Source organism: Pseudonaja textilis, chromosome 2, assembly GCF_049901715.1.
Source record: "Pseudonaja textilis isolate UNSWEBS1 chromosome 2, rPseTex1.2, whole genome shotgun sequence".
Lineage (NCBI taxonomy): Eukaryota > Metazoa > Chordata > Lepidosauria > Squamata > Elapidae > Pseudonaja > Pseudonaja textilis.
Genome location: NC_141991.1, coordinates 105,614,111 through 105,627,915, shown reverse-complemented (window position 1 = coordinate 105,627,915; position 13,805 = coordinate 105,614,111). Strand labels below are relative to the sequence as shown.

At 34.3% G+C, this 13,805-nt stretch overlaps 1 protein-coding gene across 8 annotated transcripts in view; it reads right to left on the bottom strand.

Annotated features, from left to right (window-relative positions):
• The window catches only part of TNRC6C (trinucleotide repeat containing adaptor 6C), a 144,363-nt gene that overhangs the window by 37,326 nt on the left and 93,232 nt on the right, over window positions 1-13,805 (bottom strand). For 6 of the 8 annotated variants that reach the window (XM_026702069.2, XM_026702072.2, XM_026702073.2 and 3 more), the window contains 5 exons: window positions 7,913-8,122; window positions 7,468-7,637; window positions 5,462-5,542; window positions 831-888; window positions 410-555 (listed from right to left, as the gene is read on the bottom strand). In XM_026702069.2, coding sequence (XP_026557854.1) covers window positions 410-555; window positions 831-888; window positions 5,462-5,542; window positions 7,468-7,637; window positions 7,913-8,122 — 665 coding nt within the window. The remainder of the gene's footprint in view (window positions 1-409; window positions 556-830; window positions 889-5,461; window positions 5,543-7,467; window positions 7,638-7,912; window positions 8,123-13,805) is intronic. The other 2 variants (XM_026702070.2, XM_087924781.1) reach the window with 1 other exon arrangement.

Below are 13,805 nucleotides of genomic sequence, written 5' to 3'. Positions count from 1 at the left end.
TGGATTTTTTTATATTTCTTGTTATTCAATGCATTTTGTGAGATAAATGTTGTACACATTTTGTGAGATAAATGGCTACACAAGTTTGACGAATAAATAAATGAAGGATAAATCCAAAAGACTATTTCCCTACTCTAAAGGAGACTAGAATTTAACTTACAGGCAAAAAAAGTCATTTGATTGTTTTAACTTGCTAAATCATGCATGTCCCTCTTGATTAAGGCATTCTGTTGATTCCTGTAATCTTACTACAACAAGTTAGAAAGTTTATAGAGAATGAGATTAATCAACAGGAGACAAGCAAAGAGAATACCTATCTCTAATTTTTCTCCTTTGTTAATCAAATTTTCATCAGTTGTTGTCATCCTCCATTATTATTTTTTAACTCTAGAATGCTGCCTGCCCCTACCTTGTCGAGGAAGGTGGGGCGGTCCATGGAAGACTCTTTGGAGATTGGTGGTGGGCGGCAGCCAAGGGGTTTGGTGACCATTCCATTGTAGTCAGCTACTCCCATTCCACGCTTGTCCATTTCCACCTTCTTTTCCAGCAGAGCACCTGTAAATGGTAAAGCAAATATGAAAATGTCAGAAGAAAATTAGGGATCTTTATCAAAGTCAAGATGAAATTATATTTATATTGCTTTCACTACACTTTTCTTAGTATCAATACATTTTAAAACTTGAAATTTAAAATAAACATGCTCTTTTAAAGCAGATTTATAGCCTACCCAACTTTTACATAAAATGGTTTTAAAATAATGCAGTTTATTTCACTGAAACAGAACAATCCTCAATCATACCTATAAGTATATCATTTACAAAAGTACTTACTCATGGCCTGATCTAGATTCATACTGTTACTCTTTAAGGCCTCTTCTGCTGGCTCTCTCTGCAAAAATAAGAAAATATGTTGGTTGCTAACTACACCAAACAGAATTTATATCCAGATATAAGAACAATTTACATTTATGTGAAGAGGTGATAATAATTGAAATTTCAACAGTTAATATCCAGAAGTTTGCAACTCAAGTGAGGGAAGGAGTGTGTCCTATGGTCAAGCAGCAAGTTAATGTGTTGAAACAGCAAACAAAGCTTTTCATAGCAAATAAATACATACAACTGACCACCTGCCAAGACCTGCAGATCAAGAAATGTCTAGGTGTGCAACAGCTGGTGATGAGTAAAAAACTGGCAAACTTAAAATATCAATTTTAGGTTCAACCACAATTTGGAATAGGAAATAGGTGCCGGCTTTCAAATTTACTATGGCAACTATAAGTTCCCCAGTCCAGTTTCAGAGCCTATCTACAACCTGGAAATAAGCAATATGATTGCCAGTTGTTTGTTTGGCAATCATATCCCATAACTTCTGTCATGGATTCCATGTAATAGAATGAATCTCAGATACTTCTGAAATGGCCAAAGCATCTAGCCTATTCTGAGCCACAAAAAATTCTTAAGTTGAAAACTAGTTGTGAACTAGAAAAAAATCAATTGGTAATTGGGAAAAATCCTTAATATGATGATTACACAGTTACTGTTTTAAAGTCATTATCCTGAATTTTGCCCATACTTTTAAATAACATGTAACCACTCATTTTTAAAAAGAAATTTTCCAAAGAGTTTAATATTCATAAGAGTAATTATCAAAAATCTATGCCCCAATATGGCTCCAAAATTTCTCACAGACTGGGCAACAACAATTGCACTTTCCAATACATGTTCTAAGAACTTCTCATGACTGCAAGGGGAATAAATAATAAAATTCCAACATAACCCATACAGGATGATATTTCACTAAATTTTAATTTGCAATGCTAATAAAATATAACCCCAATGATAGTTTTCAAATCTGATAAATTAAAGCCACCATCCTCAAATGGTCATTTCAATTTAGTTAATGGAAACCTTGGTGGATTACTATTGCAAATAAATTAAATAGCCTGTCAATCTGAGGAAAATGTTTATTTGGTATTCATGTTATGATACCTCTAAGGACATCAATAAAGTGAAGAATATTAATTTTAATAACATTCATTTTACCCCACAAACATAAGGGGATTTTAGCTATTTATATACCATTCATTTTTAATACAAAATTCAAAATATTTATATCCATATCACATATCTAGAAATGTTTTGAAAAATGTAAAATCCAAGATAGTTAATATATGAAAATGACAAAACCAACCCTCTATATAACTAAGGGAAGTCTAAGGGAAGTAAGCAAGTATTATCTTAGTTAATCTTATAGCCACAGTACTTTCTGAAAACTGTAGTATCTTTATAAAATTAGGCAAAAACATGAAATACTTCTCCAAACCTGCAAAATATCACCAACATATACAATTATTTGTACTCACCCTGCAAAGATAATACCTTTAATTTCCAAAGTGCCTTACAATATCAGCTAAAGGTTCAACAATCAAATTAAATAGCAAGGGTGAAAGTGGGTAGCTTGAAATCATTTGATTTGCTATTACTTTAGTGCAGGATTTCAAATAATGAACTTTAATCTAATGAATAAAATTCCTTGGAAAATCATATCTAATCATCAATTGTTTTTAAAAAATATAGTCCATTTTATAGAGGAGAATATTTGTAGCTCAGGGTTGAAATGAAGGGTTTTTTATACTCTTTGAGCTTGGTTCTTTTCTTGCAACCCATTCTATCTTAGGTGCATCCAATCAATCAATCAATTTTTTTAACTAAACTATTAAATTTTTAACAAAATGATTGTACATGGCCAGAAAATTTGCAAATGCATCGTTCCATTCCATTGAAAAACTACCTAGGCCAGGAGCTTTACCTTTTTGCAACAATTGTATAGAAATATGTAATAGAGGCGGAGGTGCTTCAGAAGTTAAATCTATAACATATCTTTACCAAAAATCAAATATATTTTAAAGTAGACACTACTGGGATATTTCAAACATGGACCAAAGAACTGGAAAGAGCCAAAATGCCCCTCAAATGGCTTCATATTCTTATGAATTTTAAAATGGTATCAACAGATTTGAAATTAAAGCTGATTCATAAAAATAATTATATTTACAGTATATGGGAACATCCCAAAGAATATACTCAAAAAATGTTAGACTTTCTTGTTGAAGATGTAAAAAGAAAAATTAAGGGTTCATTGAACATATGATACTTTTCTGAAATAGTACTTTAATGCACATAAGTAGATTTATGGGGAAACCTTTAAATATTAAAGAAGTTAATGTGATGTTGAATTATTCATCAAAGCTTTGGAATCAAATTACCTATAAGGAATTATGAACAGTGTATGTGAGATGTCTAAGAACAATAACGAGAAATTGGAAAAGTGACATTATTCTAGATATTAGAATGGCTTTTAGGAATGTGCAACTTATCCGTTCTGGAAAAAGTAATATTTTCCACCAAAGGATTGAGCAGTATGTTCTTCTTTGGCACAGATTTTATATTTTAAATAATATTTTGCATCTGATTGCATTATTGTATTATATAATATTATACAATATTCTCAGTAAACTAGTGACTCTAAGTTTAATATATAGACTTTTTTTCATTTTTTGCTTTTTAACTTTAAAGATTGCTTGGTTTAAGTTTGCTCTTGTGGTTTTATTGGTATTTTACCCGCATTTTGCACTCTTTTAAAATAAAAAATACTAATAATAAAAAGACAAAAAACAAAACAAAAACCATGTGCAATAAAAATAGTAAAATCTTGCAACTATAAATGCTAGACTACAAAAAACAAACCAACTCAAGCTGCATACCATACCGTAGCACAATCCACTTCAAATAATCTGCAGAACAGTGAAATGATAGGTTTACACAGATTTCTCCATATACCCATTCTATTGGTGCTTTGATTTTTTTCCTCCTAATTATCTCTCATTCATTTCTATTTTCACTCAAGCTTTTGGCAAGGGAGACTGAGACTGCTCACTTTATCATTCATGCCAAGTTTGATCTTTTATTGAATTTATTGTAATTTCTTTGCTTGTTGTGAATTACTCAGTTACTGAGAATTGGGCAGCATACACATTCAAATTTAATAAATTCTGGTCCACCACACAGTCAGCCACATGTTTAGACTAGAGTTGGCATTTTTAATCTATCAAGTCTTTCCCATAGACCTGGGATAGGGAAGATGTTGTTTGATAGTGTGAAAGGTATTGCCATAGGATGTAAGTAAACCTGTCTTTTGCAATTGATTGATGGTGATTGTCAATCACCTGATGGTGTTCAAGTGGTGCATCTGATGTTTTAAGATTGCACCCAATCCCTTCTTCCTCTTTCACAAATTTGTGATAGAATACCTTGTTACTTTGAGCAAGATTTTTAAACTTAATTTCAACTTACTCAACTTGCTAATACAGGCAGACAGACCCAAGGTTAAGAATGTGTTTGATTCCCAACTCTTGTCATTCACTTGAATTTGCATGTAAGCTGAAACTCGTACTTACAAATGGACTGCCATTACTAAAAATGGTGGATGGCATTCACTTCCTCAAGCCAATAAACGGATGAAGCTGCGCAATGTTTTAAAGAACTACTGAAAACAGGCTGTATATTAAAAACGCACAGCTTCAGTAGTTCATAAAAGTACCGTGAAGATTCAACGGTTTGTTGGCTTGAGAAAGGACAACGTGTCTGCCAGTTTTATTAATAGGGTTAATATCCTTCAATATGGACATATTGAAGGATATTTTCGAACAATGGAACCAGAAGCTAATGTTATCTGTGTCTGAGAGGACAAGGATTATCTTACTTGATAGTGACTACTTTGAAAAGTGGGTTTAAAAATGACACTGGAAGAATGATGTGGAAAAAAGTATTACACTGGTCATATAAAAGAAGCTGCAAAACTAAAAAATCCTTTTGTTTTGTAACAAGGTACTAATTAAATGAAGACTTCCTCAAGCAATCTACAACTCAATATCAAAAAAAATATCCTCAGGAGTCTTTAATCTGTTTTTTTTAATATTTTGAAAATAAAATAGAATTCTCATAAATTATAAAATTTAATTTTGTAAAAGGAAATTGGTTGTTAACAAGTTACCATCTTCTACATGTTAAACAATTTTACCTTTAACCAGCTTTCTGCCAATTTTCCCAGAATGAAAATTAAGAATCTTTAATTCCAGGCATCTACAAGATTAATTGCTTTCATAAATATGACAAAAGCAGCACTGTGACCCAAACTCAGCCTCCTTCAATAAGTACAACAGTGCTTCATTTGGACAAAAGGGATGGAGCTGGTTTCACATTGATTTCAACTTTTGAAATTATCCTCTTTCTGTCCTCCACTGCATGCTATTGCCTCTAATCTGCCAGATCTGCTCTGTATTTTTTTTAAATTTATCAGCTACATTTTTGTCATCACATCTAGAGTCTGATCTTAATGACACATTGTTTAGAAAAGAATCAATTTCACATTTAGAATATTTTGAAATTTAAATACAACTTACTGGGAAGCCCATGTCTGTAAGTTGTTTTATCAGACGATTCATGATCCAGGCCTCATCTTGCTTACTAGATGTCTTCATGCCCTAGGAAAATGAAAAGAAACAAGAAAACCAAATTCTAAATGTATGTACTCAGCAAAAGTCTACTGCATTTAATGAACTTTGTTCTAGCACTGTTCTACATAGCTTGCAAATCTGGACAACCATTAGATGGGAGCAAAGAAAATACTGAGGTTTTTGTAACCCTAATGGTAGCCCTGCCTTATTTCCTACTAAGTAGATACATGACTGCACCCTAAATATATATATTTCCCTTAAACTATCAGTAGGATCAAGATGTATATGGTTACTGTTGTATAATATTTTGAATAGGAAGCATTTTGGACATGGCAGTGAATAGAAACTGCAGTGATTTTGGGGTCTACTACCAGGTCCTCTTTTCTGCTCTTATAGATCAGGAAAAAAAGTATTGAAGTAGATGCTTTTTTATTAATCTGAGCAACCTATCATGTGAGATTAACAAATTTTGGAGACTTGTAGGCATCCATATAAACTTTGAGGTCGTAGGTTTAAACTGTAATTAATGAATAAATGCAGTAGTTTCATCACAATTTCAAATTAACCAGCATTTGAAATTCCTCAATTAGACATATGGAGGAAACGTTACTTTAAAGATGAAGGCAGATACTTCTTATTGGTGTTAAATGAAAAAGTGGAGAACTGAATTTGCAAAAGCACAGCTTGCTGTATTTTGTGCAACTGGCATTAAGTTTTGAGCTTTTTCCTTTAGTGGTTTTAAATGCATTTTATTCATTTAATGTATAAAAGTTATCCTGAAGCAATGTATAAAACTATGGAATAAAAATTAAAGTACAATAACTACAAAATTTATAGAAATTGGGGAAAATGAGAGAGGAAAATAATGTTTCATGGATCTTGGGGGAGGGGCTAGTATTTTACCATATGCTTAGATTATTATTTTGCTTTATTTAATGTAAGCCACCAAGGGTTGATTGATTAAGGTGGTGCATAAACCCTATCATAAATGTAAATACATACATAAACTATGATCAATTAAATAAATCACAGCCCCTCAAAAATCATCTTAGTAAGTCTATCAGTGTCCTATATCGCTTCACAAGATCAAGGTTCCAGGGGACAACTAAATTGTGTTTGTATATATGTTAATTCAAGAAAAAGAATACTAAATTATAAATTAGCAATATTTCTGGAATAATCTTCCCATAGGTTTAACTGATTAATTCATATTTTATTAAGTATATGGGCCATGCCAGTCACAAACTATTCTTTTCCATATATCAAGATGTATTAAAACAGTGAGACTTCCTTGAGCTAAATGATAATTTCAATATTTATATTCATTCAAATGGGCAAATGAAACCCATAACTGATATGACCTGCAGTAATAGCAAACACTCTTATTAAAGATACAAAGCTCAGTGTTTCCACTAAGATTCTGGGTATTATTTGTAAAGCCCCTAATAAGCTTGGATCCTTGCCCTTGGGGTCTTCTGCTCCTGATATATAATCTGCCCATTAAAAAGGCAGGGGTCAAAAGGGAATGCTGTAGATCCTCCTCTTTTAACATGTGACTGAGATATAAGAATCTGGCCTTTCCAGCTGAACTTTGGAACTCTTGTTTGCTGAGATGTGACTATAAGGCAACTGTTTAGTACTCTAATTCTTTTGTATTGATGTCATAGTTGTAAAATGGTTTTAATAAAAGCTTATGGTTCTAAAAGATACGTGCTGCTTAGAATTAGTTTTGTTACCATATCTGCTTTGGAGTACCAGGCCCATACAACAACAATAACAACACCAACCAAATGTGGAAACAATGGCTATTACCCTTCCATAGAATAATAAAATATGCTGGCCTGTAACAATAATAATTGATTTGAGTTATTCAATAAAGAAAGCAGTATCATTGCTTGAATCATTTGACTGTTAAATTGCTGATACTTGTAACCCGTCTGTTTCAGTCCTACCTTCTGAAGTCCTTTCTTTGGGGCATTCCCCCAGGAGCTACAAGAGGAATTGCTCTCTTGTGAAGCAGTATTATTCCACATATCTCCTTCTTCATCTTCCCACTGACTTGTACTGAGATTTACTTCATCTCCACCACTGCCCCAGCCTTCTTGCATAGAAGATTTAGAAGCTATGAAGGAAGAAAAGGGAAGATTTAAGTAAGCTTTTCTTAGTCTCTTTAAATCTTGCCATCTGTAATCATAGCAACACCATATTTTACTTTACTGGTATAAAATTGGAGAGCCTACAGATGAATCAACAAAAAGGACAGCAATTCTAGATGCTGATACATTTTTCATCTTCCACAACATAAAAGAATACCTATTTAAATTGAAGAAGAATGTAAAAGCGGGAGTATTTTTCCTTCCACCTTAGCCAAGCCAATCAATGAACTACAGATTTTACCTGGTTTGCACAGTGCTGGGGCAGCAGCTGGTGCGCTCACTCTTCCATATGTCCCTGCTGACTCAGCAGAGTTATCTCCCCACCCTGTACCACTGCTAGGGGGCTTCCCCCAGGCTGAAGTGCCATTATCAACTGCAGCAGACGGGGAGGAAGGTTCTCCCCATGAAGCTTCAGGCTTTGCATGGACAGCAGGCATCTCTCCCCAACCTGCTGAAATTAGAAATTGAAAAACCACGATGAAACCAAAACACAGAATTAATTGTTAATATGACATGTTTAATCATTTTATTTAAAAATTATGGACACCTTGAAGCGAGCTCAGATAAAGTTTAGTCACCTAAGACAAGATTTGCTTTTCTTTTCTTAAAGGAAGATTCAAGAATCACTGCACTACAATAAGAATCCTTTGCTAAATCTTTTCACATTCAAATCTTTTCACAATTTATAAAATTGTTATAAAAATATAACTTTTTATTAACTTATAAAAATATTACACTTCCATAATAAACAAAAGCATCTACTCATTCATTTGGATGACTGAAATCACAAGAATTTTCCAATTCTTTCAAAGCAAAACTCTGAAATTCACCCTGAGAAAAAAACAGTGCTGGCTTCATCCATAACTTTTAAAAGGGCTTTTAAAATATACTTTTTTCTCTCTGATTTTTAATTTTTTTTTTAATGCTATGTGCTATTCTTAAATATTTGATGTAAAATTTAAAACTATTAAGCTTAACATTAAACTTATTACATTATTTACTTGCATCACCTTTATTACTTTTATAAATAATTCTACATATCTAACACTCTCTCCTCCTCCTATTTTCAACAAAACAACACTTGTTTCATATATCATGAAACAATAATTTTTAACCCATAAACTGACTATTTTGAATAAACCAGTCTGATATAACAGTTATTGTGTGTTAAGGAGGTATGTTCAATTTTATTGCTATTTTGGTAGAGAATTCAAACATCTTGTAATCAAATATATAACAAGGCGAGTTATTTCTGGGCCATCTGTAGAATGATATCTCTTTAGTAATGTATATCTCAAAACTAGGTAGTGGAAGGAGTTTCTTCAAAAACTTTGCCCAAATCCCATTTTATCCATCAGTTAGAAACATCTGGACAAGTCCTTATCCAAGAACAAAGGAATGACTTTAGGAGCTTATCACAATAGGATTTACCTATCACTTGGTAAATTAAAACTGGTGTGGAATGTTAAAACAATCACCAGAAACCCCAGAATCTGGTTGATTTTATTTTCAAACATAATGTTGCATAATGTGACCTTTTAAAAAAAATGTATCGAAGTAGAAAGGTTTTGAAAAATTGGGGAAAGAAATGAAAAGCAACGGAATAAGGAATAACCAGCTTATGGGAAAACTGCAGAAAAGACCTAATAAGAAAATCATAACAGAATGGATATAGATAGGAGTGTTTCATAAAGTAGGAGTTCTGAAGTAAGGGGCACACGTTCATCAGAGGTGGTATTCAGGAGGTTCTGACCAGTTCTAGAGAACCGGTAGTAGAAATTTTGAATAGTTCGGAGAACCAGCAAATACCACCTCTGACTGGAGGTTTCACAGTATCCTTCTCCTGCCATGCCCACATAAATGGTAGTAAAATATAAATCTAATCTGAATCCCACCAGTGATGTTCACATATAGATTTGAGATTGTTCCTAACAGGACTATGTTAAAAGCCTTCACTAATTGATTTATTACGTAATCATATCCTGCCATAATTACAATACCATTCAGGAAATTAAGTACAAATATTATGAAATAAGCCACTTAAATAGATAGCAAATATGATGTAAATAGACAAACTTCAAGGAAATAAAACAGTATAAGTCTGATAAAATAGATAATAATTCACAGGTTACTTTGCCAAATAAGAAGCTATAGAGTGGAACTTCCACTTTACAGAAGGAAAAATATGAAAGGTTATAAGTTACAGATTGAATTGATTCTTCTCTAAAACAGCATAGCCTAAGTTTATAAGGGATTTTTAAAATATTCCCCTTTAAGAACAGCTGCTGGGAAGATACGGAAATGTTTTAGTATATATTATTTTAAAAGCTTTAGCTTCTCAATTGAATAAAAATCAATACTATAATAATAATAGAACATCTACTCTTGTTAAAGAAAAAGAATTGTTTCCCATAGTTCTCTTTAAATTCAGTAATTATTAAAAACACTCAATCTGCAAAATATAAATAATATCTAAATACATTGTGTATTGAGCCACATATTATCTAAATTATTTCTCAAAACAGGGAGTTCATGCCATGCCAAATGAGTTATAATTATATGACAACAAGAACATGCATTAAGACACTCATAATTTGTAAAGTTCTCCAGAGATCAAACTAAATCCAAAAAAAGTTGCAGTCATAATGATGGTTATGAAAAACCATATGAAAAATTTTAAATAATAATTTGGGTGTTGCTGATATTTAAATCCTGGGGAAAAATGTCCAAATTCTACTAATATTTTAAGAATAGCTATGGATATTTGTACTATTTACATATGAATACAAAACACTACAACTAAGCAAAGCAAAACATTAGTAAAATTATTCTAAACCAAAAAATTAAGCGTTTAGGTCTTTTCATTTGCTCAATATGAAAAAGGACAGAACCTGATTGAAGAGGGCAAATTGTGAGATATTGGAAATATTACATACACAAATTATTCAGATAAAATAAATTAAAGCTGATTTATTTTATCTGAAATTTCTTTGAATATAATGTCTCAATCTAAACTGATTCATATAGCAAAGCATTCTTGCTGGTCCAAATAAGAACCATTCCAGAACAAATATTTGAACTTCCTTAAAATCTTCAGGTTGACTTAACTGAAAAGCTATCCATACTTGACAGTTTGATGATATGTTCTTTAACTGTTTTTAAAAAGATGATTTATAATTTATTAATGGAGACTAGTTCTTTAATCAGCTATGTGTTCTCAAATGAACTAAGATAATTAACACTGCATTTATACAATGGTAACCTAAAAAGAAATATAGCCTTACAGATAATTACATAACATTACTAGAATTTAGAATACAGAATGCTCTTAGAGCCATATGACTCTATAGTTCACATTTATTTGAATATTCTAGAATTACTAGATATAAAGTAAGTAATAATTAGTAGTCTTAATGCACTGTATCCTATCCTATTGTGATTTAATAGTGCTACTTTATTTTAGAATTTTTAGGAAAAACTGATCAATTACTTTCTCAAACTTAAGGAAATACTCAATCCTCTTTCAAAGACATAATATATAAATAGGATTTTAAGGATTCTCATAATTAAATCCCGTCTCCATTACTATAGTTTTAAGTTCTCTATTCAAAATGATATTAAATGGTCTTCAAAACCATCCACCCAGCCAGCCTGATGCACACTATCAGAAATGTGCTGTAGAAAAGCATAAGCCCTGTCCCTTCACCATGCCAATAATCTTTGGCATGGTTTGACTTATAGCCTCAGTTATTCATCCTACAAAGAGGCCCCTTCAAGTAAGCCTTTTCATGAAGATAACTGCACAACTGTCATACGGAACACCTTCTACATAGAGGGAAAAAAGGAAACTTTTAAAATTGTTATTATAAAATGTACTACTGGTCTCTGGTTAATATACTTAGTAGAAGTAATCTAAAATCAAGGCCACATAATGTTATCCTATTGATATACAAACTGGAGTCTGATGATCCCTAAAATTTCAGCACTTCGTAGCACCAACTACACAATCTGAGGAGCATTCATTCAAACAACTAGACAATGGATTAGGGAAAGTGACAGAGTACTGCTCCTGTTCATCAAAATTGCTCTTGTTGTGGTAGCAAGTAGTGCCCTCATAGGGTTCTTTAATCGCTTCAGGAGTCTTTCCTTAGACCAAGGCGGGATAAATATAGTGCCCTTAATGGTCTTTTGCTATTTTGACATATTGGTGGCAAATACTACTTCAGGACTGTTGAACAATGAAGGAAATTCTGAAAGCACTTGAAGGGCTCCTGATGCTATTACCGTGTTTTTCAGAAAATAAGGCTGGGCCTTATTTTTTTTAGATCCCCGAAAAAATGGCTAGGCTGTCTTTTCGAGGGGTGCCTTAATTCCCCCCCCGGCGTGTGCATCCTTGTCTCTCCAACGGGCTGCTTTAGCGGCTGTAAGGAGCTCCCCACGTGCACCCTTGCTTGCCTACTTGGGGCCTGCCGTCGTCCATTCTGAAAAGCCTGGTAAGCCTGGCCACTGCGCCACTTCTTTTGATTCCGGCTTTTCCTGCCACAATCATCGCTCATCCCCTGCCACCTCCCCACTTTCTTTCTCACACACAAGGAAAGCATGCAAGACAAAGATAGGGAGAAGGAGGGGAGGCATTTTTGAACACATCCAGGACTTTTCACATTGTCATGATCAGCCCCTGCCATGGATATGTGTTCTCATGGGGAAAATCTCTTCCAATCCACCCTCTCTTTTCCTTAATCTCTGCCAGAAACATCCCCCTACACACACACACACACACACACACACACACACACACACACACATCAATGGCAGGGGCTGATCATGTGAAAAGCCCTGGACATGTTCAAAAGTGCCTCCCCCCCCTCTTTTTCTTGCTTGTTTTTCTTGTGTGTGAGAAAGAAAGCGGGGGGGGGTAGGTGGCGGGGGGCGGGCTCTTGATGAGCGACAACTCTGGCAGGGAAAGCAGGAATCAAAAGAAGCAGCGTTCCAGAGACAATGGAGTGTGATCCGATGGATAGGTGAGTCACGTGGGATGAGTTGGGCAAGTTTCCCCTCCCTCCACCTCATGCCTCCTCACCTCATGTAGTAAACGGCCATGCATGCAGTTAAATAGGCCCAAATTTTGGAGGCAGGCCTTAATTTAACTGCATGAGAACAAAACAGTGCTGGGCCTTCATTTTGGGGTGGACTGTATTGTTGGAGAAACATGGTATCAAGTCTGATTCTACAAGTCTTTGGAGGAATAAGAGATGGTCCCAGTGGCGGTATTTTACCGGTTCGGCTTGGTTCTGCTGAGCCGGTAGTGCTGATGAGCAGTGGAGACTGAATCGGTTCTCTCCAACATTCTGCTGTTGGGACCAACCACCTGCCCGGGCTCCCATACTAACCTTTATGTCCTGCTTTTGAAGCCCAGCTGCTTTGCATAGCAAGCAGATTGCCACGCAGCAGCTGCTAAAGTGACAGGGAGAGTTCGGGCTTGCAGGAGGTGAGTCAGAAAGTCTCTGTGCCTGCGCAAAGTGCATGTTTGGCACGTGTGCGTGCGCAAAGTGTGCACGCATGCGCAAAGTGCACCAAGCCACATCCACAGAACCGGCAGTAAACGTATTTAAAATGCACCACTGGATGGTCTGCATGTAACACCAAAGAGTCTTAAGCTTCAGATGTATATAAAGAGAAGCCTACAGATGTGACTATGGATAGCTATGAGATTTCGGGGAGAGGGATGTCCTTAGGGAAAAGGGTTGTTCTGCAGCACCCAGGGATTTTCATAACAGTAGATAATCTAAGAATGTTTACCACCTTGACCTCTACATTTTCTGCCTTTTATATTGCAGCTTGATTTAAATGTTTTATATGTCCATATTTTTGTTTTTTCCCCCCTACACTTTGATGTATTTTAACTATATATGTTATTTTATTTGCCTCTGAACTACCGAATAAAAGCAAATCTTTATCAATCCATGGAAGTTGCAATAAGCTAAATACATATTATATAAAAAAACCTATCTTTGTCATCAATCAGCCAAAGGGATTGGCAGAAAAGGTCCCCTTCTGCTACCTTTATAGGCCTGTATTGTATTGTTTGTAGTAGGGAATATTTGGATAAATGATGCAGTTGCTCCTAATCTGCT